At 38.8% G+C, this 26,548-nt stretch overlaps 2 protein-coding genes across 3 annotated transcripts in view; both read left to right on the forward strand.

Annotated features, from left to right (window-relative positions):
* Positions 1-5,982, forward strand: part of LOC137665622 (macrophage mannose receptor 1-like) — a 68,519-nt gene extending 62,537 nt beyond the window's left edge. Inside the window, exons 28-30 of one of the 2 annotated variants that reach the window (XM_068404873.1) lie at positions 1,057-1,230; positions 5,257-5,310; positions 5,687-5,982. In XM_068404873.1, the coding sequence (XP_068260974.1) occupies positions 1,057-1,230; positions 5,257-5,310; positions 5,687-5,937 (479 nt within the window). In that variant the 3' untranslated portion in view covers positions 5,938-5,982. The remainder of the gene's footprint in view (positions 1-1,056; positions 1,231-5,256; positions 5,311-5,686) is intronic. The other variant, XM_068404872.1, reaches the window with a different exon arrangement.
* A 5,904-nt stretch (positions 5,983-11,886) lies between these two features.
* Positions 11,887-26,548, forward strand: part of LOC137665621 (macrophage mannose receptor 1-like) — a 31,942-nt gene continuing 17,280 nt past the window's right edge. The window contains exons 1-17 of the mRNA XM_068404871.1: positions 11,887-11,947; positions 13,665-14,063; positions 15,236-15,409; positions 16,391-16,555; positions 16,865-16,981; positions 17,894-18,037; positions 19,396-19,578; positions 19,764-19,918; positions 20,780-20,893; positions 21,621-21,736; positions 22,538-22,686; positions 23,111-23,310; positions 23,702-23,823; positions 24,508-24,595; positions 25,298-25,442; positions 25,912-25,947; positions 26,037-26,206. Coding sequence (XP_068260972.1) covers positions 11,887-11,947; positions 13,665-14,063; positions 15,236-15,409; positions 16,391-16,555; positions 16,865-16,981; positions 17,894-18,037; positions 19,396-19,578; positions 19,764-19,918; positions 20,780-20,893; positions 21,621-21,736; positions 22,538-22,686; positions 23,111-23,310; positions 23,702-23,823; positions 24,508-24,595; positions 25,298-25,442; positions 25,912-25,947; positions 26,037-26,206 — 2,538 coding nt within the window. The remainder of the gene's footprint in view (positions 11,948-13,664; positions 14,064-15,235; positions 15,410-16,390; positions 16,556-16,864; positions 16,982-17,893; positions 18,038-19,395; positions 19,579-19,763; positions 19,919-20,779; positions 20,894-21,620; positions 21,737-22,537; positions 22,687-23,110; positions 23,311-23,701; positions 23,824-24,507; positions 24,596-25,297; positions 25,443-25,911; positions 25,948-26,036; positions 26,207-26,548) is intronic.

Raw genomic sequence — 26,548 nt, forward strand, 5'->3', positions numbered from 1 at the left:
ACCAGGAAAAGGGAAAGTTTTCAGTAGAGGAGGAAAGAATTTGAAGAGAGTAGTGATTTATAAGCATAACACATAAAGAAAAGCTGAGGTTTACTCATGTGGTTAATTGACAGATGAAATGTTTTTTAAAGGGATTCTAGAGCAGGTGCAGAACAATACAGTTCTTACAGTGAACTTAAACACAAGAGCTGCTTCAGCAAGTACATGTCGTTGTATTACTAGATAGTGATTACAGTGATTTCAGCATAACTGCATAACTAAATTTTGTATCTTTGGAAAAGCGATTGTATCCAGATGCCATGCCTGACACAAAGGGTTGGCAGGTATTAAAAAAAAAAAAGGCAAAATATTAAGACTTTTATAAGAAAACAAAACATCGCTTTCATGCTGAGTCTAAGAATTTGCTTGTTTGAGTACAACTTAAGAGTCACAAGGGGCACATTTATTCTAAATAAATAACTCTATTAAAAGAAAGAAAGAAAAAAGGAACAGGAAGGAAGAGACACAAAGTTCCAGCGTAGATGAACAAGAGTGATCACAAGATTTTTTAAACAGATCTTTAAAGAGGAAAGTAGTGTGTGTAAAGTCAATGGGAAGGAGCAGAAGCTGAAAAACAAATGGAAGAAAATTGGACTTAGAAAGACTTCAGTGTGGGCTTTGAAAAGAGTAATACAAAACCTCCCTAAAAATTACTGAAAGAAAGGGCATTTTGTTGAAGATAAATTATCTTTTGACATCAGTAATTTCTATAAACTGAATAAATAATTGACACTGCACCATCGCAATAAATTGTGGGAGATACCTCTTTAAACTTTCTTGCTTTTGTAACATCATAAGCCAGACTGGCCTGCCATTTTCCAAAAATTGACGTTGTATCATTTGCATAGAAACTTAAGGGCAACATGATGTGTCAGACCAAAAATCTGAATAGTCTAGCAGCCTGTCTCCAAGACTGGGCACAAGTAGATTTCTCAGGAAGGCAATAAATATGGAGCAGGTGTCAAGATGGAAATGGATACAATCTTGTTTTTCCATATTCAATGTTTTTCCATTTAGGAGAATGGCTGTGGCTAGACAACACTGCAGTGAATTTTGTCAACTGGAATGTAGGAGAACCTTCCCCTCAACAAAACGAGCACTGCGTTGAAATGTATGCAAACTCTGGATACTGGAATAATATCTATTGCTCGTCCTACAAAGGCTATGTTTGTAAAAAACCAAAAAGTAAGTGCTACATTTATGAATTTGTTTTATGTATGGTGTGTGCTTCTTGTGTGCTAGTATTAGTAGAAGGCCGTTACTCACAGTGCATTTTAGCTGTGTGTTTTGAGGTTTTATAAATGCCAAGGGATACACATTTGCATGCCAACAAATAGAAAGAATAACTCTTGTCAGAAAGTAGAAGGGCTGACAGGGCTCAAGTCCCTTCAGAATTGTTTTAAAAAGATTGTGTTCCTATCTTAACTGTACCAAGTGTATATAACTTTGCCTGGTCTGTATAGATAGTTATTGAGTAATCACAAAGTTAGCACTGTGCTTTGCACACACAAATTTGTCTCATCTATTTGAAAATATGTTCCTTAGAGTATCCCCTCTGCTCAGCCCAGGGAATACCCTTTGCTTATTTCCCTCTGGAAGTCTCATGTACATGCATTTTCTGAGTATGAAGTAGTGTTTCTGTGAATTAAGTATTTATGAATTGTGAATTAATGAACAGTTTTGGACCTTTTGTCTCTGTGTTCTCCTGTTTTGATAAGACGAATGAATGAAAAGCAAAGCAAATAATGTAGTCTGAATGCGCTAAACTGCAGGTGTCCTGAAATAATTGAATGTGCAAATTTGACAGTAAGGACATCTAGTGCATATGTTTTCCTAAAAGTCATCCTAATAATTTCTTCTTGCATGTATTGCAATATCAAAATCCCTTACTAATGTTTACTGAGAAGAGTGAAATGCACGTAGTAGCTGAAATATACCCACTTCCTCTACAAGACTGGAAATGAGAGAAATTCTGCTATCCTTTCCATAAATTTGCTCTCATGCAACATTATTCTTACTTACTCAGATGCTTGTAATGATGACTGTATCTTCTACAGGAAATACTGCAGAACTATCAGATATAACCATGCATTCAGAGTCTACTTACCTTGTCTGACAAACAAAAAGGCACTTTATTTTCATTCTTTGTCCAGAATAGTCATAGATGTAGGTAACAAGTGTTAAAATCAATGGCCACCCTTCCTTTTTGACCATTCAACTCACCTGTTTGTGCTAGTACTGGCATTCACCTGTTTTGATACTGAGCCATTTCAAGGAGCTGAAGAGGATGCAAGCTAGTTACTTTTTTTAGGATTAGCTTCAGCCAGTCTAGCCTCCTGAGCTGGAAGCCATGGAGTCAGCCAAATGCCAGTGTCAATGCAAGGACTATATAGTTGCTCACTCAGGAGCAGGACACAATGGAGTCCTACGCTGTTGTAGAAATGCAGCTTGGCTCGGCACGGTTTTGCAAAGCTGTGATAACGCTCCACTTGCAGAACTGAAAAAATGTATTAAATAGCTATAGGCTAATAAATGGGGTGTTAGAAGCATGATTTTACTTAGTTGCACTTGCTATGGCTTGTTATGTTTGCTGTTTTCTGAAGAGGCTGCAAACATAAACCCGTGACTGAAGTCTTCCTGTAGAGTAGGTGCTATTTTCTGTTCCATTTTTTGAGGTGATTTTTACCTTAGTAATTTGAAATTTTGTAGTGGCTCTATTCCATAAATAATCTAACTTTATTTCTTAAGTAAAGAGGTATTCTAAGGAGCTGTTCAGCACTTCAACAGGTGCTAGCTGGTTGTGCTACAAATAGTGACTAGGTATATTATGTTCATGGCATCTCACTCTCACTTTTCAGGAATAGCAGATTCATATTGCTAAATATACTGCATGTTTAACTGCTTGTAGGTAGGTTTAGCATGAGTTCATCTCATACCAAAAACCAACACGGATGTGCGTAATATGTGTGATCAGTGCTACACCAAACTTGGTCAGTCAACATTTTTTGGTGGGAAACAAGGAAAAAGTGCCTAGGTTATTATATTCCAAAAATTTTCCAGTCAAATGAAGCAATGCAGACAGAATATTATTTTCCAAATTTGCATAATGTAAATTATTTCTTCCTATTCGTTGTTACATTTCCGAGACTGTTTTTTACACTGTGCTTTTGGACATAAGGTAGCATTATCTTCACAGAATCACGGAATGGTTGAGGTAGGAAGGCACCTCTGGAGGTGTCCTGGTTCATGGGATAAAGTTTATAGAATCAAGTTTCTGTTAGATTTTGTTTCAGTTTGTGGCCAGCCATAGTGGTCAAGGCCCTTAGCAGTTAAACCCAGGGCAGCTGACCCACGCTGGCCCACAGGTGTATTCTATATCATTAACATCAAGTTCATACAAAAGGGAAAGCTTAGGAGGGGGGGAATAGGTCTGCTTTTGCTTTCCTCTTCTATGTCTTTTGTGTTCTCAACGACTGATATTTCTGGAGCAACTTGCCAGGGCTCTGTAGCGAAGTATAATTTTGTGTGTTTTGTATTATTATTGATATTGGTTTCTTTATTTGTTTAAATCTGTTTAACTTTAACCCATGAATCTCCCTCCTTTTCCCAATTCCTGTCCTTGGTCAGAGAAGAGACATTAGGCGAGAGAGCAACCGTTATTGTTTAGCCCCAGGTGTGGGCTAAATGAAGGCAGTAGGTCATCTGGTCCAACCTCCTGCTCAAGCAGGGCCACCTAGAGCCAGTTGCCCAGGACTGAGTTCAGATGGCTTTTGAATAATTCCAAGATTGGAGACTCCACAACCTTCCTGGGCAGCCTGTGCCAGTGCTTGGTCACCCTCACAGTAAAAAAGTGTTTCCTGATGTTCAGAAGGAACCTCCTGTATTTCAGTTTGTGCCCATTGCCTCTGGTCCTGTCACTGGGCACCACTAAGAAGAGCTGGGCTCTGTCATCTTTGCATCCTCTCTTCAAGTGTTTGTATACATTGATAAGATCCCTCTGAACCTTCTCTTCTAGGCTAAACAGTTTCTGCTCTCCCAGCCTTTCCTCATGTAAGAGATGTTCCAGTCCCTTCATCATCTTAGTGGCCCTTCACTAGACTCCCTCCAGTAGCTCATGCTCTCTTCTCTTGCACTGGGGAGCCCAGAACTGGACATGACATGTAACGTAGCAAACATGCAATGCCTCCAGCAAGCACTTCAAAAGTGTGCAAGTATAGAAAGTTCCCAATTTCTCTGTTTTCCATAGATTTGCATGCTGGTATAGTGCAGGCAAGTAACAAGATGCTTTTTATTGTAAAGAGCATTAATAGATACTTTTCTTGATAAAAACTCTTGGAAACATCCAAATAATCATGTCTGGTTTTACTCTGAAGAGCTAGATATAAAGTAATATTTGTCTCTAGATGTAAAACTAGCTGGGCTAACAGACATTCCAGCAGAGTTCTGGAAAATATTTGGAAGTTGGGATTGTTGGATTATTCATAAAGCCAGGCAGTGTAAGTGGGGTGACTGGTAAAACAATTTAACTTCCTGGGCCCAGCTTTTTCAGGATGAAACATGATGCAAGGATTCAAGATTTATTTACAGACCGACTTTATGTCCATGTGGCAAAATATGGATCTTCATCCTAAATCATGGCCCAGTTTTCCCAGCAAGCCAGAGTTTGTGGTCCAGATATTAAATTGTAAATGAGCTACGAACATTATAGTTTGGATGTGATACGTGCTAAGACATTTTGGAGTTCATGAGTGATTTCAGTTGTCTGTGTAGGTAGGCTATTAAAGTCTCTTGGCAAACCAAATTTATTACACTTGCTATGTTTATGTAAGATAAATACTGCAAGAATTTGTAATTATATTGAGGATTATGTTAGATCATCTCTGTCTTGAAGAGGCTGTGTAGATTTTCTTGTGGTTTTACACTAATGTCAGGGTCTGTCTCCATGTAGCTCTTTGATGTTTCTTCGTTTCTGCTAGTTTATGTAAATACCTACATATGAGACCAGAATACAATAGACCATTGTGCTATGCCTTTTGGTAGGTGTATATAGCTTTTTATGGACTAAACCCAAGAGTTTTCAGTATTTACTGGTATGTATAACCATATATTTCTCTGAATATGATTTTCAGTACATTCCAAATATAGGAATAAATAATATAGAAATAAATAACAGAATAATATAATAACATAATTTTTTTCAATGTTTTGAAATGTCAGCAACTGAAATGCCACCAGCTGCTGAAACGCCACCAGCTGAAATGCCTACAAAGGGTAAGAATGTTGTCTTTCAAGTAGACAAAAACTAGTCCCATGTAAGATCATAAACAGAACAAATCATATTCTGTATTATGTGTCTTAGATTTTCTGATATACCTGAGTACCATATCTGTTCCCTAGGAGCATATTATTTCATATTAGAATACAATATTGTGTCCAAATACAGATTTAAAAATTAATAATTTTTGATATAGCATGCAATGTTAGCATTTTAAAATCAATTAATTTTATGTTGCTATTTTTGTCTTTCATTATTTTGAAACAAATGGAACACTTTTGCTTAAAACATCGTGCTTTCTAAATAAATTGTTTCCAGTAATCAGATAAAAAGGATGTAGCGTCCTCTTGATTTCTTTGTATTTGTTTTCAGCAATGACAAAGGATGAGAAGGCTCCTACATTGAACCACGGTAAAACAGGAGTTGTAGTTATTCTTGTCATCCTCATCCTAGTTGGAAGTGGCCTTGCAGGCTATTTCTTCTACAAAAGAAGAAAGAATCGCTTGTCAACAAATGACAGCTTTGAGAACAATTTGTATTTTAATAGTGATGCAGTTCCTGGAACTAGTGACACGAAGGATCTTGTGACCAACATAGAACGGAATGAACATGCGACACTGTAATGTAATAAAATGTAATGTAATATGTAATGTAAAATGTAATGTAATAAAATAAACTGTGCCTTGTTTTAATAAAATTATGCAATTGGAATTAAGCCAAAGCTATTTTCTCATGTGCTAATACCATAGTAGCCAGGTTCAGTGTGTGTGTAATGTTATATACAGAAGTTACTTTATTTTGTAACCATTGTATAATATGTAAGATTTCAGATATCACAATTTGATGACCCACACTGGTGAGTGTGGATCTTAAGAAAAGAGATAATATTGACTAATTATTAAATGGAACAATAGAAATGGATGCAATAAAGGAAGCAAAATGTAGATAGACCCACTTGAGAAGGCTCCCAAGATTTGAAGTTTCTGCACCAGATTTATTTCAAACCATGCTGATGCACAGATTTCCAAGTTATTCAGTGAACATCTGTCTAATTCTATCATCTTTCAAGTATTCCTAGGGACTTAACTACAAGGGTAGTCACTAGGTGACAAGTCTGTATTTAGGCATATCCTCTTTGAACCATATGGGGAATAAATCCTTATGATATCATTTCAGTTCCCACAATTTCATACAACATAGAGAACCAAGTATGTTGTTCTTGTAGTTTATGTATTCTAGGATTTAGTCAGGTAAAATCTGGGGACAGACCTCCGGAATGGAAAAGTGTGGTTAGGGTTAACTGCCAGTGTTCTGGCTGGCCACAAGTGGGTTTGTCTGGGAGAGGTGATGAAGGTCATGGCAAAACTTCCTTCTTATCAGGACAACGGTTACTGAAGAGAGAGAGGAACACTACCCATACGTGTTCTGAAGGAGCACTGGATAGCTGTTATGGTGATAACATGTTGGTACTGCTATCCTACAGCCTCTCAATAAGTAGCATAGGTTTGTGGGGTGTGTGCTGGAAGTCAAGAACAGTTTAGCTTTACCAATGTATTAGTAACTACTGATTTTATTTCCTTTATAAAATGGCCAGATCAGTTACCATTTATAGAAATCTTAGATTCCTCAATGTGGAGATCATATTCCTAATTTTTGTAAATTTGTAAAATGTAAATCATGCGTGATTCCTCACTCACAGAATCACAGAATCAACCAGGTTGGAAGAGACTTCAGGGATCGAGTCCAACTCGTATAGAAAGGTTTGCAAGGTTTGGTTTTGTGGTTTTAGATTTTATTCTGTGAAATAAACAGTAACTAGATGATTTTTAAATAGTTTTTCATTTTATAGTCTTGTCTGTATAAGACTCTGTAACAGGATAAAGTTAAAAAGGAGATGATACAACCGTGGAGACATTCCATCCAAAGTTGTGATCAAGTAATATATTGACCATATTTTCCTGAACCTGTCCAGGGATTGTCTCCATAAAACCAGGACAAAAATGTCAGCTGAGTGATTTAGTAAAAATCTTGAATTACATAGGCATATAGGTAAGGTAGGGAAATTTGTCCTGGAACTCCATTTCTCCTCTGGCTCTGCTTCCTTTCTCTCAGTTACTTCCTTGTCTCTGCTCCTACTGCTGTTGCCATTTTTAATGCACAGTTGTTTGAGCATCTCTTTTCAAGGAGTAGTACTTCTAATAGTTCTTCATGCCATCTGATGTGGCTTCTGTGCCAGAAACCTCCTGACTGACTGATTTATGATGTTAAGGATGATGTCATTTCAATTATATGGAGAAGTGGTGCCATCTAGAAAGGTATGTGAAAGGGACAATGAAAGGTCAAGAGGCCCTGGCTGGAATCCCAGCCTACAACACTATACTGGCTGTTGAGCAAACAACTTACAGGTGCAGTCTCTACCCAAGAGAAGTTCAGTTCTGTTCTGGGGCCCTGCACAATCTTAAGGCAATATCTGCACACCGAGTGATTCTTCCAGAGAACATTTCATCACATGAATATATACAAATGTATGATTGGAAAGAAAATAAAGATTGAGGGTATGTCTCATTTCTGGTGCTTTGCCATACTTATCAGGTACCTCTCTACAGCTAAAGAGTGTCAGGGAGGGAACCCAGCTGCTGGAGCCGGGATAGTCCTGAACTTATTTGCCCATTTATACTGCCTGAAATCCAGCATCATCTTTGAGCTGAAGAGAATTAAAACTGCCAGGCTAGTTAACAACTATCAGTAGGTGTAGCTGCTTCTGTGAAATGCTGTGTCTGTTCTGCTCTCCTGGCCAAATGGGTACGAAAAAAACAGAGGACCTTCCAAGTCAGAAGCTCTGCTCTGAAGATAGATCTACTTGGCCTGCTCGTTTTAGAAAAAGTGTGCATGAAAAAGACTTGAAAGATTTGCAGAAGAGGAGGAAATTTAAGCTGCAGGTTTTCCTGTCCCTCCCATTGCAATACAATGGAACTGAAGCAAATTTCCCGTTAAAAAGAGCAAACATGGAAGCAGTGGCATTTACAGCACAGGAAATCATTACAGTTCTGTGTAGTAAGCTGAAGATGAGCACTGACACTTTATACACAAACTTTAATATGAATTTTTGAACAGAATGTAGAGAAATGAACAACCTTGAACACTTTAAACAATATCTAATTAATATAAGATTAAATGGAAGGCTTTTACCTAGGTACTTGTAATTATAAAAAGCAGGATTTCTTGTTTTTTTGTTTTGGTGGGTTTTTTGTTTGTTTGGGTTTGGTTTTGTTTTTTTTTTCCTTTTTTTTTTCTTCTTTTTTTTCCCAGCTAGTACCTTTCAGTGACGGCAACTCGTTTATTAGACTGTCTGAATACGGAGTCCAGTCCCAGGTTTTTAACATCATCATTCCTTTGGTCATGTTTGTGACAAAACTGATCATACAATTTCAAGAAAAATTGAGAGAGCAGTTTTCAAACTGGTGTTCTCTTTCCACACCCTCATGTTATTTCCATCTTCACTGGACTGAGTTGTCATGTAGTGGTTTTACCAAACATCGTTTGGTGATCTAGGGTTATGTCCTCTTCTCCTGCTGCTAGGCTGCAATGTTCCTGACAAGTGATTGACTACATAAAAAAAGTTTTGAAGATTGGGCTGAGGAAATTGACCATGTTGCTCTATTTGACTGAAAAAAAGCAGTGTCTTCTTGGAAATGTTTCATAATCATATGGATGCGATATAAATTGTTATTTAATGTATTCTGATGCATCATCAATTCTTTCAGCCATTCTCTACTACTGCCTGCTACTCCTGTTGGGATCGGTCGGTTGCCTTAGAACCGCCCTCTTGCTCTTGTGATCTCTTATTTTGTCTCCTGAGTAGATGCAACTACTTAGGGGAGGTTTCAGGCTGTATGTTGCATAAATATATGTTCACAGAGGAATTGAGTCCTTGCTTTTCTGAAATATTCTTGCTGTAAAAACAAGGAAAATTATTTCTTGATAAACAAGATCAAACATAAGTGATGGGTAGAAAAGCAAAGGAAATTTTTAACTGATCACTGATAAATCATATCCATAATCCTCTGCCTCTGCCAGGATTTCTTATGTTTGACCTTGGTGGTTTAGATAAATGAAAGACAAAAAAAGTGGATGATGTAGCATGAAAATACAGTGTGAAAGTGCCTTATGTTGCTCTTTCAGTATGTTTTGAGCCTGTCTAGAGAAATGGAAATGTTGTTCACTCTCTGGGTATTTTTTAGGCTAGAATGTTTCTACCGAGGTTTAGAGCATGTCTTTTTTTAAAAAACAAATGTTTTCAGTTGGAAACTGTGATTGTGCTATATGTGGGGAATCTGAGTTGAAATCTTATATCAAGTTATAGCAGGCTAAATGATCACAAAATTCCTTTCAGATTTTAATACCAGTGGAATTAGGGAAGCATCTGGATGGACTCACCCATGCATTTCTGTGGGCAGCTGAGGAATGTCTTGATGGCAATATTCGAGAGCATGTAAAGGTTTGTCTCTTTGCACATTGCAATGTTTCTTGGTACCCTTGTGTTTAATTTTCATTTCCCCTTTTCTCCAGAAGAGTTCAGACTTCAGAGAAAAGGTGGTGAATCTGCACACTGAGAGTGTAACTTCCTGCCCGGGAGCAGAGATTGCTGAAGGAACAATGCTGACTCAACACAAAACCCAGCAGCCTTTCTTCCTCGCCACTTCTAAAATTTCAGGCTGTGCCTTGCCAAGTGGAAGATGCTGCAGTGCATCTTTGCAATCTTCTGATTTTCTTTCCCACTTTGTGGGCTGTGATGGGGTCTGCTCAGACAAACACACAAGCACTGAGGTGAAGCTGACCTTACTGTGCGTTAATCTTTTTCATCTTCTCTCAGCAGATCGTCGATAACAGTCCTTCACCAAACACTGATCTTTCTTCAGAACAGAACTAGTTTCTTTTTCCCTGTTGTAAATACTCATTGCCTCCCAGTAGCTTTGGAGATGCTGAGATATTGTATTCAGCAGAACCACAAGGCATTATATTTCTCCTGCCTAAATAATAAATAAGAATATTTTTTCCAACTGCACATCTGGAGCTCCTGAACAAGGATGCAAGGAAAGTTGGAAAGTTGAGGTCGCAGAGTCGAGCATTCCCGCATCGGGGAGTGCCAGAATGTGTTACTCCAGACTCAGTGCAGCTATCTTTGCGTATGCATCATAATTCACTGAGTACTTGACCATCTGCTGCTTTGTTGGGGCAGTCCCCTGTTTTCCCCCACTTTCCTCAGGTCTCAGTGTCCTTCTCAGGCTCCTGTTCTTTCCATGTTTTTGGTCTAGCTGTACCTGCTGACCTTCAGGTCCCACTATTTCTCTCACTGTTGTGATTCTTTTTTCTGCTCTAATTCCTTGTGTACCTTTTTAGGGCCAGTGAATTATCCATCTGCATCTGAATCAGAACAATAGAAGCAGGATCCCACATCTTCATGTAGATGTCTAGGGTTTTCATTACCTACAACAGCAACAATTGTCAGGGAAAGACTTGCTGCAAATACAATATTGGTGAAGTTATCCAAACCAGCCTCTTCTGAAGACAGGTGAACTGGGATTTTTGAAAGGCCATGTGCAAAAAGGGATGTAAACCTTCCACGGGATCGTGTTTTCTCTTCCCTACACACTATGTGTTTCTAATTCTTTTACCTATCATAAAAAAGAGAGATTTTTCAAAGTAAAAGTCAGAATTTTGTCGGAATGCCTGAAGGGTGTGCACTTTAGGGGGTGAAAACTTTCACGGATCACTGGAATGAAAAATCTGGCATTACTCCTCATCAGTTTAGTTTTCCTCTCCAGAAATAATTGAAAATTCACCATTTTGCAGTTAGAGGTTACCTTCTTCCTAGAATTGTGTGTTTTTTTTCAGAATTTCTTCAATTGTTGCTGTCAGTTTGGGTACATGGCTCCTGCATATGGTCAGGAATGAAGCGAAAGAAGGGACAGGTGCCTCCTGAAGAACACAGGTCCCATTTCCCACAGCCTTTCTCTTTGTGGAACTGCAGACATGGGAAATTCTGGTTCTCTATGATTCCAAGGTCATAGTTACTTAATTGCATGGTGCCCCATCCAATTTTTCACAGTGCTGCATTGCACTCTGGTTTTTTTCATCATTTGTTGATACAGACAATTCTTCCTCTTCTTTTTTACCTTTTTCACCTTTTTCCTTTGTTTCCAGTAAAGAGACATTCATTTCACCTTCTTCATAAAAATAACGATCCTGAATTGTAAGGTATGTTTCCAAAAATCCTCACTAAAATATTACCTCTTAGATCTCATATTTCCATGGAAGAGAAAAATTTTATAGATAAGAAAAACTAGCTTAGAAAGCAAACTTTATTCATCAACGTATTATTTCAAAATTACTCATGTGACATGATGCAGTTCCTTATTTGCAGCTCAGAACTTCCCTGTATCTGTCGGGTCTTAAAAACCAACAAGGATTTGTTAATCCAGTTCAGTGCAGAAGGGTTTTCTTGCAAGGCACAGATTTGGTCTTCAGCATCAATTTGAGGTGAAGGGGAGAAGGGAGTGAAACATTTGGCCATGGCTGTCTACCTGCTCCTGATTTTTCTCTTTTCCTTTAGTACATCTCTGCAAATGTCTGGTAAGTCTCTGTCCTCTGCTGAGTATGGACGTTTGCGAGTTCTTTCTCACACTTTCCTGATGTCCTCCTTGGTGGACAGGCAGTTTAGATCTAGTCACAGCATGTAATTTGAAACAGTTTTATTCAACTCTTAAATTTGGTGGTATCTGTACAGGCATTCTGTTTCCTTAACCCAGTTTTCAAGGCAGTATATGAGTGAAACAAATATGCCAACAGATGTGGGCATAACCTAGGCAGTGCTGATTCTTGAAAATCAGCCAGCTGTACGCAGACAAAAGCTGATCTGAAATTACTCCATTGGAGGTTTGAACAGCTCCAGTGTACAGGGCAGTGTCCTCTCAGCATGCACAGAATCACTGGCAGATGTGTGCTTTGAGTTTCTTAGCTCATGTAGACGATGGCACGTTGATCATTGCATATTGGAACCCTGTTTCCAAACTGGCAGCTTTAGGAAGGACCTTACAAACTTCTGTCTGTTAGATTACAGACACTCCTACTGCTGAGAGGAAAAAAAAAGATGATGCTGTGTCTGCAGCTCTTTCCTGGAGGAAGCTCCCAGCTAGAGAAGTGCAGGAGTACAGTGTTTTTGCTTGAATGGCAGCAGGGACTAGACAACAACGCTGATCTAATCTCCACTGCAGGAGAAATTTTTATGTGCATGTTTTTGGGTAAGACCAAGGTGGCTTTAACCCATCCTCTGCCAACCTTCTGAAGAACCACTGCAGCAGGAGAACTATGCCAGGGGAAATGCCATCTGGCTTGTTCAGGTCTTCAGCCTTTCAGAGAAACATCACCAAGGCTGTTCAGCCACTCCCTGGAAGCTCTGTGGTGTGGGGTCTTATGAAGCCCCATTTAACTATTGCACCCCTGGCAAGAAACCTTGGGTGGTAGTAAAGCTCAATGGCACAGCAGAGCAAGTTGGATGATGTTGCTGACGCTTAGAGGGGAGCTAAGGGATACAAGGTGAGCTGCAAAAATGGTCAAGGTTTGGAGCAGGCTGAAGTTGTGCCCCTTTTTTTTGAAGCTGGTCTTAAGAAACACAGCCCTGCTTTGCAGCATCTCAGATTTCTGTTTACGAGTGTAGCTATTAATGGCACTTATGGTACTTAGCTTAGCTGTGCTCAGAACTGAAGTGACGATGCTGCAAGTTGTGGCTTCCCTCCTGAGCTCACAAATTGAACTCCGTGAAGAAATGACTTTTTGCACAGTTGCTAAAAATTTCCAAAATAATTAACCAAAAATGAAAAATACTCCACTTGCTTGATGAGCTGAAAAACAGAATGTCACTCTGGGCCAAATATAAAAATGGTTTAATTTTGAGTATGTAAATTATTTTTAATAGCTCTAAAACAAAATGGTCTTTTACTTGCAAAGTTAAAGCCTGTTTAATATGCTGTGTGGTGGTGGAACTTTGAAGAACTCATGAAATTTAATAGAGGTCATTTTTGAATGGCATTTTGAGAACCGTGCTTTAAGGAGGGATGTGAAGAAGAGCAATTTCTCTTTAAGAGCTATATTTTCAGCTTCTGTGTTTCTTGCATCTTAAGAACATTTTGATGAATATCCTTCATACTGATGATGAACTTCCCTTGATTTCTTTCTCTATAGTCTCTATATACTCATTTTTTTGCTGTAGCATACTGTCAAATAACAAGTAACTGTCTTATCTCTTACAAAATCTCTCCTCAGATGTTTGCATTCTCATTTTATTTTATAGATAGTGGAATATTTTCAATCTATAATGAAGATAGCAAGCTCTGCGCCCAAGCTCAAAACTCTAGCTCAGTTATAACTACCACTTGTGATGAGCACAATGAGTTTCAAAAGTTCAGGTGGGTCTCTGCCACACAGCTGCTGAGCGTGGTGCTGAAGCTGTGTCTGGGAGTGCTCACCAAAGTTGAGGAGGCTGCCATCACGTTGGAATCCTGTAACAGGACGAATGAGCTCCAGTGGTGGGAATGTAGAAATGAGATGCTTGCAACCCATGGCAAGGATTTATTTTTCAACTATGGCAAAGGGAAGGGGAAGAAAACCAGGTTGTCCAACTTATCAGCCAAAGGGAGCAGGTGGAAAATCCATGGAACTGCAGACAACGTGTGCTCCCAGCGCTATGAGGGTGAGTACTGAAAATTAAGCTCTATTTCTAGGTAACTTGGCTGCCCCTATTTACAAAGCATTCCACTGCCTGCTTGTCATACAGTAACCCTTTTCTTACAGTGACATCAGTAGTGGATCTGACTACAAATAGGGAGTAGAAATGCAAGGCAAATATGACTGTGTACGTTTCTGCATAACTTGGAAAGTGCAATTCTGTCAAATGAAAGAATAAAATGACAAAGGCCTATGATGTAATCATAAGGGAGAATGGGAAGTCCATTTGTACAGCAATAGGAGGAGGAAATCTGACTATTTCAAAATATGTCTGATCAATTTGTAGAAGTGGTGATTGTGCTGTGTTTATATATTACTTTGTTTGACCATGTACTGTCTCTAAGAAGTTAATTTCTAGTTAACACAGATATAATCCATTTTTAACAGTGTTCACCTGGTGTTTCCCAGCAAGAAGAAAAAGTAGGAAAAAGCAAAAGGAAAACAAGTACTTAATGGTTTAGGAGGCAATAAGGCCTAACACCCTGACAAAGAACCACTGGAGAGTCAGATCTATTATCCCTCTTGGGCTATGTAGAGTGGGCATCCCACTGGTAGGGTGGGAAGTTAAATAGCAAGGGATGAAAGTTTTGCTGGGCCCTACAACAGTTCCAGCTGGAATTAAGTTTGTCATAATTTGGTTTAGATAGCAGCAAATTAGACTGCATAGAGATAGGAGGGTCACTTCCCAGTAGAGTCACCTGCAAATTTAAGACAAAACTTCCTCTTATGAAGACTAATAAAATATACTGATATCTCCTTTCCAAGCCTCTTCAACCATACAGGGGAAAAAAAATAGATCCTAAACATCATCAGAGGACAGAAGTATGTGTGTTATGGGAGAAGCCGAGTTACAAGCACCTCTGACACAGTCGTCCAGATAGCAATGAAAAGAAAAAACTTAGACAGACATTAGTCTGAGGGCCAAATAAGAGTTGTTTGAGAGTCTTAGTTCTGAATATCTTGCCATAGTCATGTCTAATTGGCACTATGGCCTTGGAAGGCTTTGTAGTAATGAAGTGCTGATGTGTTGAGCTCTTGCACAACTCAGCTGTGTCCATGGAGAGCTGCCTACGAGCAGACACTGTGGTCAACATCTTATACCAACTGACTAGTATTACTCCATGTTTCTCTCTGTAGATATCTATACACTGGGAGGAAATGCCTTCGGTGCACCTTGCGTGTTCCCTTTTAAGTTCAATGGTAAATGGTATGCTGAGTGCATCCCTCGGAGTGACAATGCAGGCTCTCTCTGGTGTGCAACTTCTTCAGACTTTGATAAAGACCAATTTTTTGGAAATTGTCCTCTAAAAGGTAATTTATTGATAAAGATTTCAGGAAAAGCATTAAACAAATGTTTGATCCACTCTCATGGTCAAAATCTCCTTGGGATGTGGAAGTAGCATTGGACAGCGAGCTGGATTCTAGCTAGCCTAGTTCACTGGTGAGCTACACAATGATAAAATGAGGTATCTGCTCTTCACTCTTACTGTTTTTCCAGCTGAGATGAGGAGTAGTTCTACAGTGCTCCCAAGACTGGTACATATGGGGAGTATTGTGAGGGTGATGACTGGGACTGATGGAAAAAGGAAGAGAAAACCCCTAGGACCAGGTGAGAAGAAAGTTAGGGCAAACAAAAGGCAGAAAGAAGTGCAATGGATGAGGAAGGTGAGATATAGGGAAGTAGGAGACAGTGGTGTATCATAGGATGGAGCAGAGAGAAGGAAGGCTGGAGTGAACGGAAAAGTGGAGGACATGGGCAGTGACCTTCACCTGCCTTTGGTGCTCCAGTGCTCCTTACATCCACAAATCACCCAACACAGCTTTCCAGTAATGCCAGCACAAATACCCTATGCCTTCACCCCTGCTTCACATCTGATTTGAAACGATTATTTCTGTCAAGTTGGGAGGTCTGGGAGAGCCTAAGAGGGGTCCCAGGGTAAGAAATGGATGTGGAGGCCAAGATTTTCTGTATAGGGAAAAGGGAAGTAAGTGTGTACAGGTGGAATATATCAGTGAGTGGATTAATGTGGACTGAACTGTGAGAGAAATAGATGAGTTATATAAATAAAAAGGAACAGGGTGAATGTAGAAAAATGAGGTTTGTAAGGTTAAATAATTCCTTATATTATTAATGTATTATTAATATTGAATGGACAAAGTATATATGTGGGGCAAACTATGTGTAAAACCTTAGCAAACCATACAATTACATAGTTTTAGTCTGCAATGAAGATTTTATTTTCTGCATTAGCAAGTATGATTATCTTATCAAGTTGCTGTTATTTTTTATAGACACCATCCACAATGATTTTTGGAAAACAAATCCTGTGACAGAAACCCACTATCAGATAAACTCAGAGTCACTTTTGACATGGCACCAAGCAAGAAAAAGCTGCCAGCAGCAGAATGCAGAATTATTAAGTGTCACAGACCTTCATGAAGAAATGTATTTATTAGGTAAAGTAAAAAAAAAGAAAAACCAAATTAAAGTATATGGTTAAAATGTGGGTCAGCTCCAAGAGCTTTAACGTGGATACTTATATATAACTTGTGTAAATAGGTCTTAGTGACATTCTTAAAAAAGCTTGTCACTTTCTCACAGAAAAAGTATTAGAATATTGAAAAAAAAATAACCTATATTATAAAAATTCTACTATGACACTATTTCTTTTTCCATGCTTTAAAATTTTATTTCAAGTTTTATTGAATAACTTAAAAAACAGAGGCATTTAATAACTTGACTGTTCATTTCTTTTGGCCATTTAGGGCTTACTAGTGACCTGGGTGTCAATGTGAAGCTCTGGACTGGTCTTTTCAGTGCACTTAACAGTGGCTGGCAGTGGATTGGGGGCAGTCCTTTCAGATACCTAAACTGGGCTCCAGGTAAGTGCACTTTTCTGAAATGATGATCAGCATCTGAGCCAAAATTCTCTTCTCTTCCCTAAATTCCTGTTACCTAATTCCTTTGGTTTCATAGAATTTTCACAAATTACAGGGGATTATGAGAAATGTAGGATATTACCGTGAAAGGGATCACTCCAGAGATGGATATCCATTCATTCTGAATTTCCCAGAAAAAGATAGATCATCTAAGAAAACAGTTAAAAACAAATATCTACAGCTCATTCTGTTTTTTTTTCCATCCACAATTTTCTCATCAGGCATATTGTTCAAACCAAACAAAAACTCATGAAAAATTACATAAAGAGAATGTAAAGAAAAGAGAAAAAATACTGAAGAGAAACATTGCATAAAAAACTTTCTTCTCAGTTACTGCTTGTGACATTTATCTGATGTACATTATCTTAGTAAGTTTCCACTCTTCTTAGGATCTAAGTCACCATCTTGCATGTTGCTGTATTATGTATTTTCATAGTAGCTGTTGAGACTACAGGGAAATCCAAAGGGTGAGCACTCCCTTGGAATTAAATATGCATTTCATGTCCAGTGTTTAACAGTAAAGCATGTTGAGTTGTTTGCAATACTACCACCCCATAAGGAATTTATATAAAGGCTTTATTTGTATAAAGCTTTCTTCTGTATGCTGCAGTACTTCAAACACACTGAATTTCTTCTTAAGCAGTGTACGGGAGAAGAGCAAGTCTCATGTCTGAAATGTCAGCCCTCTCGGCCATCCCAGTGGTGGTCCCTCATCTCCTCTCCTGGAAATTATCACTCTAAAGAATAATATGTCAGTGACTTTGCAGCTGCAGAAATGCATTCCCTCCTGTGATGAGGTGAAAATTTTCAGTGTTAATAGAGGGATTCTCTGTATGTTGTGCCTCTTTCCTAAAGGAAATCCCTCCGTGGAATCTGGAAGAATATGTGGGACCTTCCATGGTAGGAATGGCAAATGGGAAAACCAAGTGTGTGATCGGAAACTGGGATACATCTGCCAAAAGAGAAACTCCTCCTCAGATTCCTCCACTATTGCCTCAGGTAAGCTGGTCAAAAAAAAAGCCTATTTTTTGCAGTGAGTGAGAAATACTGGGAGGGTGCCATATATGAAATGACACTATATTGTCAAAACAAAAGGGTTACACTTGCTGACCTGGGTCAAACACTGAGACTTTAATCTTCTGGTTAATTTTAAAGACGATGTCTAGATGTTGTTCATCATTTTGAAGAGATCCCAGGGTACTAAAGAAGGCAGGATTATGCATTTAGTCATGTTATCCAGACCACAAAATACTGACAAATATCCTGTGCTCTGAAAAATAGACTAAAGATGTGTTCTGCAAAAAGATGTGAGCCAGAGTTCATGTTCCCCTTGCTCTCTCTGACCCTTTTTGCTATGTTCTGAAAGGAAAAATTCAGAATATGGGGCTGGCACCTTTTCCCAATTGAGTTCCCTTTCCACCTGAGGCAAACTAGGTCTTATCTATGTGAAGAAAATGGTCTGCAGTTACTTCACTTGGGAATTCCCAGCATGCTACTAACTCCCTCAACTAAATATATGCTAGTATATAAGATTATTCTCTGGCTCAGGGGGATGAATGGCACATCATACTGGCATCCTGTACATCCTGGCTGCATCCAGACAGTTTACTGGGAATGGTTTCTGACCCACGCTAACCTCCAAACCATGCCTGGATGTTGCCTAGGGGAATGCAATTTTGCACAGGTCTTGTCCGGGGAGTGTTGAACAATGTGGTTGATCACACACCAATGCAGGGCACACACCCTGCCCTCTTCAGTTTACTTTATAGGTGCAGACCATGTGAACCTTTAAAGCAGTGGAAGATGCTTGGCCATGCTAAATTCACACCAAGAAATAGCTGCTGAACAAAGTGTGTGGCATTTCTGTGCAGCTAAGATTTCTGACATGGCTGGTATAACATAAATGTGTCTGGGCTCACTGATACATGATTTGGGCTGTGCAGGAGCTCCAACAGGCTCCCGAGCACCTGGTGTTTCCAGAGAAAAAAATATATAAAAATCTCCAAAATTCACCAAGGTAAAGTCCCCGTGTAGGAAAAGAGCCGATTCTGTAAAACATGGCTGTGCCCAGAGCCTCACTGAGGGGGATTTAACACAGAGTTGTGCCCTGCAAGTTTGCATGCCAAATTACTAAGTACTTATTTAATCCTGTAAAAGAGTTTTTTGGTAGCTCCCAGCACAACTGGGATGGAAAAATCTGTTTTGTATTCTTTGTGATCCTCAGACTTTTTCTTCTCTCCTCTGCCAGTATGTGCTCCAATATTTCAAATTCATGTCAGTACAGGTAATTTTCTTTTTGATTAAAAGAAAGCATTGAACAGGACTGCTTATTAATTGTTCAAAATAACTTTTTTTAGGTGACTTAAAACCTTTTAAGTGCCCCAGGGAATGGGTGGCCTATGCAGGTCATTGCTATAGAATTTACAGAACACCCAAAATATGGAAAGAAGCCCAGTCTTCCTGTAGAAAAGAAGATGGAGAGCTGGCGAGTATTCATAATATTGAGGAGTACAGTTTCACAGTGTCTCAGCTTGGGTACAGTGAGTATTCCTGCAAGTCACTTTTTTTTTATCTGGAATTATACTGTTGCTATTATTCATTTAATCACTGTAACCATGATCTTAAATGTTTTTTAAGAAGTCCTTCTTTAGTCAAAAGTGGGTATGAGATGTGATTGTTCCGTTTTAAGACATACCCATACCTACAATTACCTTTGTGTTCCCAGAGCCAGATGATGAACTGTGGATTGGTCTAAATGACTTCAGGGTTCAAATGTATTTTGAATGGAGTGATGGGACACCTGTAACTTACACCAAGTGGCATCACGGAGAGCCAGCCCACACACGAAATAAGGCAGACTGCATCGTTATGAAAGGAGAGGTAAAAATCCCTCTTCCGCTTTCATGGTTTCTTCTGTCCTTTGTGTCCCCACAAAGGAAAATGACTGTGACAAAAAAAAAAAAAAAGAAAAAAAAAGGGACAGGGGTTTTAAAGGTTTTTAGGAACTTGGTTTAATTCAGAATATCTTAATTTGGAGGGAGACTGGAGACCAGACCTAGAAAGGTGTATGGTGGAGCACCAGAAGCAGTGCACTATGCTGAGATTTGGTCTGCTCTGCAACAGCCACAATAAATCTCCCGGCTGAAATTGGTTGAAGTAACTTACCATCCACATTCAACATGGCTGATCATAGCTGTGTAGTATGATTCCTGGGGTGGGGACTTTCTTATGTTTCCCCTAAAACACTTAAAATATAGGTTTATTAGAGCTACTTTGGAGACTCATATTACTGAAGGCACAAAATTTAGGTACAAAAAATTCTATCTTGTTTTATACTCAGCATAAAATGACACAATGGAAAAAGACAAACAATACATTTTTAATTTTGTTTAATTTATCCATCATTTCCTTGCTATTGTCATCTGGTTATACGAACATAATAAATACTATGCTGGTGAGAATAGAGTGGAACAGTATATTTCCTTCCTGCTCTCATCAGCCACTGAACCTTTAATACATGCAACTCTTATTCTCACACCTCTGAGGAAACGTGGCCCTCACTGTCTTTAGTGTGTTCCCTGTTTGGGAGTTTTGGAGAACGCATCAGGGCAAGGAAATGAGCTGAAATAGCCTCAGCCATATGATGAGAGAAGGGTTCTCTGAGGATGGTGAATATTCATGGTGGATCTGGATTTTCTCTAGACTTCACTTCTCTTTGTTGTTTCTTCTTACCGTGCTCAGGATGGATCCTGGGCGGACAGTGCTTGTGAAATGAAACTCGGTTACATCTGTAAAAGGAAACCTTTGGCAGAAGAATCAGGGGAAGCCGAGGTTACTTACCCAGGCTGCCAGAAAGTAAGTGTAAAACAAAAGCAGCGAAAGGTTGTTGCATCTTACTTTCACTCCCATGGCGGTGAGTATCACAGAAGTCAATTATTTTGACTGTTCTTCGTGGAGCCCTAGAGAACTGTTAATTCGTATGTGTGGATACTTCTCAGACCAATGAGGAAATATTTTGTTTATTTAACCAAAATGTAGAACGACTTTTTTTTCCCTCCCTTACATGCACACTTCACTCAGCTCTCTCCCAGTGCAGAACTGGTCACTTCACCCATAAGAGCCGCTCTCTGCAGAATGTGTCAATATTTTTTCATGCTGTAACTCGCTGGTCTTGGGTTGCACACAGCCTTCTTGTTTCAATCAGTCTGTCACAAGAGGCAGAAATATTTGAGCTGACTGTTTTGCAGAATGTTTGTATCCTCTTGTGACAGCTATGCTTACATAAAGAGAAAGCAGATCAGGCTTTACACAAGGAGCTGCAAAGTGGCTGTGAGCGTGCTTGCCAGCTCCAAGTCACAACCACAGCTCACTGCTCGCATAGACCCCTTGTGTGTCCTTTATCAAGGGACAAGACACAGAGTTGTGGTTACAAAAGCTATGTTTGATTATCCTCTTAATTTCTTCTCATGGATTCTGAGATGAATTTTGACTTTGGGGTGTGGTACTAACGTGACCTTTGGAAGTGTACTGTGCTGCGCAATCTGACAGCCCCTCTGTGTATCTCTGCTGTTGACACTGACAGGGCTGGATGAAGCACGGCTTTTACTGCTACTCCGTGGGGCAGTTACCAGCAACGTTTTCAGAAGCAAAACAAATCTGTGAAAAAAACAAAGGTTACCTGGCTACTGTGACAGACAGGTATGGAAACATAATTCTTGTCCTTTCATACGTGCAACCAGGATGGAAGGGCCAAAGAGAAATCTCTTCTTACTTTGCAGTTATTCATAGTGTCTAGTGTGACACCACTCCTTTGCTGGAAAGTTTATGCTAGGACTGAAGAAGTGTTACAAAATACATCAGGGGCTTCTACGTCATCAATACAAACATTCAAGCCATTGCTACCTACACTGTTGTTGGCTCCAGGAATTAAAAAATTGAGCCAACCCCCCATCAACCCCAAATTGCCAGATTGTTTTAAAACTTATTGAACTAAAAAGAAACAGATAAACACGGAACTATTTATTTCTTCCAGATTTGAGCTTTTCAGCCTTTTCTTTGCAACAGGCAGATCTGGAAACTTACCCTTTTTAGAAGAAAAGTAGATTTTTTTTCCCAGAGTAACAACATTTAAAGATCTAGACCTTATCATAAAGCTCAGTGAAACATTGTAGCACTTATTTATACAGAATGAATAACATATATGCATTAACACAAATATTGTCTGACTAGTGTTGTTCATTGTGTGGTACAAAAGGAGAATAGAATTACTCTAAATTCTAAACATGATTTACATTAACAAACTATGAAATAAAAATTAATTTATATAGCTATTAGAACTATAAAGGTAAGATCATTACCCTTGCTTCAATCCACACTTATCTTTTACCACATATTAACAAAACACCTTAACTTTACCAGATTTACTACAATGAACTGTTTGAAGAAATGAACAAATTACGCTAAAATGTGATATGTCAGCTTGGTACTTATTCTTCACAGATATGAACAAGCTTTTTTGACTTCTGTGATTGGATTCAATCCAGCAAAGTATTTCTGGATTGGTCTGTCAGACACGGAGGAGCCGGGGACATTCAGGTGGGCCAGTGGGGATGCGGTCACCTTCACTCACTGGAATGCAGGAATGCCCGGTACGTGCCACAGGGGCCACCGAGTTTCTTCTCTGGGCACCCAAGAAGTGAGGGTTTGAAAGATAAAAAGTGATTTAGAAACACTTCTGGCATAAAGTGGCAGACACAACGTGCAACTTTCGGTTTGTGCTAAATGGATTAAATCAGGGATCATGGTAATTCCTTCCTGTAGACCACCTGGGACTGCATGTGTCTGTTGGTACCAGTCACTCTTTGTTGTTTGATGGTTTTGATAAATGATTAATAGTTTAATGTAAAAGGAATTTGATAAAATTTCTTTTTATGATTAAATTGAAATGCATGTGAGCTACTGCGAGCTATTGACATCCAAACCCAGAGGGGACAGGTTACTCTTGAGTAGCATATGCTTTGAGGAGATGCAGCTATTTATCAAAAAGGTTTAAAAATGTTATGTTTCATGAAGGAAGGGAGTCAGGCTGTGTGGCCGTGATAACAGGAACTTCAGCTGGATTATGGGATATTTTGAACTGTGAAGAAACAAACATGTTTCTCTGCAAGCAGCTGGTGGAGGGAGTGACCCCCCCTCCTCCTCCAACAACAACCCCTCTCCCATCATGCCCAGAGGGTTGGAAATCCATTCCTCAGAGCATCTTTTGCTTCAAAGTAAGTGTTTAACTTCTGAATGCAAACACTTGTCATTTCAAATACGATTATGTTTCATGTATGCATGGCAGGTGGATTTTACCCTGCCTACCTGATAGGTAGTCTGTGGTAACACATCTCCAGCCATCCCCAGATGATGTGCTGGGGAAGTGCTGGAAAGTGCTGTATGTAGGTTGAACTGAAGTTTGGAGTCACAGGGACTCTGAGATGACAGGAAAAGCAAAGTTGTAATAATCAAATTTGATACACGACCACAGGCTTATGGTTGCATAACTAAATAGGAAGTGATAAAACTAGAGACCAGGAGATGGGAAGAAAGACAGAAGCCCAGAATGCTGTTTCTAAATGTCTGTAATACCCAGCACAGTATTTAATTATCCACTTTTTATAGCTTTTTCAGGGAGGAAGGGAGAAAATGCAAACATGGTTTGGTGCAAGAGATTTTTGTAGAGCCATCGGAGGAGATCTGGCATGTATCCACAGCGAAGAAGAACAAAACCTGATAGTTAGCTTGTAAGTATCTGCACAGTCCACCATTTAAATATAGGAAAAAAAAAAATTTAAAAATGACCTTTCTGAAAGACATAACGAATTTCTGGTATCAATTTCTACTTTGTGAAGACTGTGTATATCCTTGCAAAGTGGCAGAAGGAAATGGGTAGAAAGAGGTGAGCAAAAGGGTTTCTTGGCAGGCCTCTGGGAAGGTGGTGCTATGCGTTGAAGTAGCCTGAACATACACAAAAATGAAAGAAGGATCATCAAAATTGGTTTCAACTGAGTTTAGTTCAAAGAGATAAAACTGATATTTTTAGCTTATTTGTAGTTGATCAGTAGCTTAAATACTCTTGATTAAATGAATAGTTTGTGCTGCTTTCCTTCCTTAGTTAAGAGGAAAAAATGGGAGACCAAGGAATGCCTAAATTACTTGGTAGAACCAAGACCTTAAAATATATTTTCATTTAACTCAGCATTTGTGGACTCAAGACACCTGTGATCTTTCCCATGAAACTCTGTGTTTCACTGCTTCCTGCCACATGCAGTGCCAGGGAGTTTTTCCCCACATGGCAATTGAATGATTACTTTATATGACTGTCTCAAATGGTACTTCAAGCATCAAAACACAGAATAATGTGATGATATATATTCTCCTTCTCTATTTCACACTGTGTCTGATTGTCTGTATTTGTAATCATTCAGACAGAGAGATTATCTTCACTTATTTTACTGGATGGGTTTAAGTGCCTTGGACTCTGACAGTGGATTTGTATGGAGTGATGGCTCACCAGTGAGTAAATAATTTATTGTTCCAGCTTTTTTGTCTAATTTTCCATGTATATCTTGGCAGATAGCTCTCACATCTCCTCCTATACAAGTCGCAAGTGACCTTAAGTCTTTACTACCTGATTCCACTCTAGGAAATAGTTTTATCTTTTAATAGTTCATAGTTATAGATATCAGTATGACATGTAAACTAATGAAAAAACAACGAAGGTGGTGGAATATCTCTCTTGATCTAAGCAAATCTGGTTGTACTAATCTCTGTATTCTCATTTGTAATTTATTTTTAGAAATAGTTTTTTGTGTCTACGCAAGCTAGGCTTTGCTGCCCTTGCCGTCTTAAGTGGATCAAGGTTTGCAAGGCCCAAGTCCGTATGGCAGCACTGATGGATTGTCTCAGGTTGAAACATCAGAGCAGAATAACTAGCCCAGGGGGCTGAGGACAGTACTTAGACACTTCTTTCTAGAACTTGACAAGAGATCTTCATCTTTCCTGATAACAAACAGGGCAAGACTTCTTGGCTTATTAACATGACAGATAAGTCATTATGATATGCAAGGGTCATGTTCTTCTCCTTATAAGGTCTGTCATCAAAGCACAAGATGGACCGTGAAATCAAATGAAGTACATAGTTCTTTAACAGGATGATAGAAGATAATTGTTTCACTTTAAAAGGAAAAGAATAACAAAGCTATGTTTCCACTGTAGGTAAATTTTGAAAAATGGGCAAGTGGAGAACCAAACAATTATGATGGAAATGAAAAATGTGGCATGTTTAATGGCTACTATAATATGAACTGGAATGATTTATTTTGTGAACATATGCAAGACTATGTTTGCCAAATTAAAAAAGGTAAGATGACTTTCTTCGTTAGGCAACTTTTAGAGACGGATAAGAACATCCTTTCCAGGTCAGATCACACTATCTGCATGTATTAGAGCCAGCTGTGCCATCAAGCACAATGAAACACTTAATACATTTTAATTTAAATAAAAGCAGTTGGAAACTATGAATTCATCCATGCGATACACATGTAAGTTTGGGAGGTATATGCAGCATGTTGAGGAAGTGAAATACAGCAGCCTAAAGTTGGGCACAGTTTCTGTAAGATTAACTTGAGATCAGTTCTAACATGGCATTTTGCTGAGTGTAAATTTTTTTTCAGATATTCTGAGAAAGTCTGTGACAAAAATAAGCATACTGAGTAACCCTTAAGATTAATTTTATTACTTGGAATTAAAATGCTAACAACTGTATAAATGTATTTATTTGGGAGATGTCTGAGAAAAGTAATATACTCAGATATTGATTTACATTGCAGGAGAAACACTGAAACCAGAGCCTACTTCCACATTCAGTAAGTCTTGTGCTTCCAATAACAGAAATAAATTAACATATAATGATGTTAATTTCTATTACAGACTGCTTATATAATTTATCTTGCAGATTATGAATATATTGTTAGTGAAGATGACTGGATAATATATAATCACAAGGAATACTACTTCAGCAAGGAATCAATGCCTATGGAAAAAGCCAGGGACTTTTGCAAGAAGAATGGTGGTGATCTTGCTGTCATTGAGAGTGAAAGTGAAAAAAATTTTCTTTGGAAATACGTAAGAAACATGTTTTACTTCAAAAATGCACTGTTCTGTCCTTCACTGAGGTACCTTTTTTAGCTGCCTTGTGAAATATTAGAAAGTAGTCTAAAAAAAAAATCAATGTCACCTTTCATGGGCTTATCTACTTAGGAGCTTCACCATAATCATTGTTTTGATAAATTGCCACATGTAGACAAATCCTCAGCTTCTTTTCAAGAACGCTGTCAGGGTGCAACTTTCAAAAACCTTGCTCTGTCTAGCTGAAAGCTACAGTTACTGACTATGTTTTTTTTTCCAACTCATTCTCTTCACAGAATTCAAGAAAAGCTTCCCCCCTTCTTTTTTGTCAAAATGAAC

The sequence above is a fragment of the Nyctibius grandis genome, chromosome 7, assembly GCF_013368605.1.
Source record: "Nyctibius grandis isolate bNycGra1 chromosome 7, bNycGra1.pri, whole genome shotgun sequence".
Taxonomy (NCBI): Eukaryota; Metazoa; Chordata; class Aves; order Nyctibiiformes; family Nyctibiidae; genus Nyctibius; species Nyctibius grandis.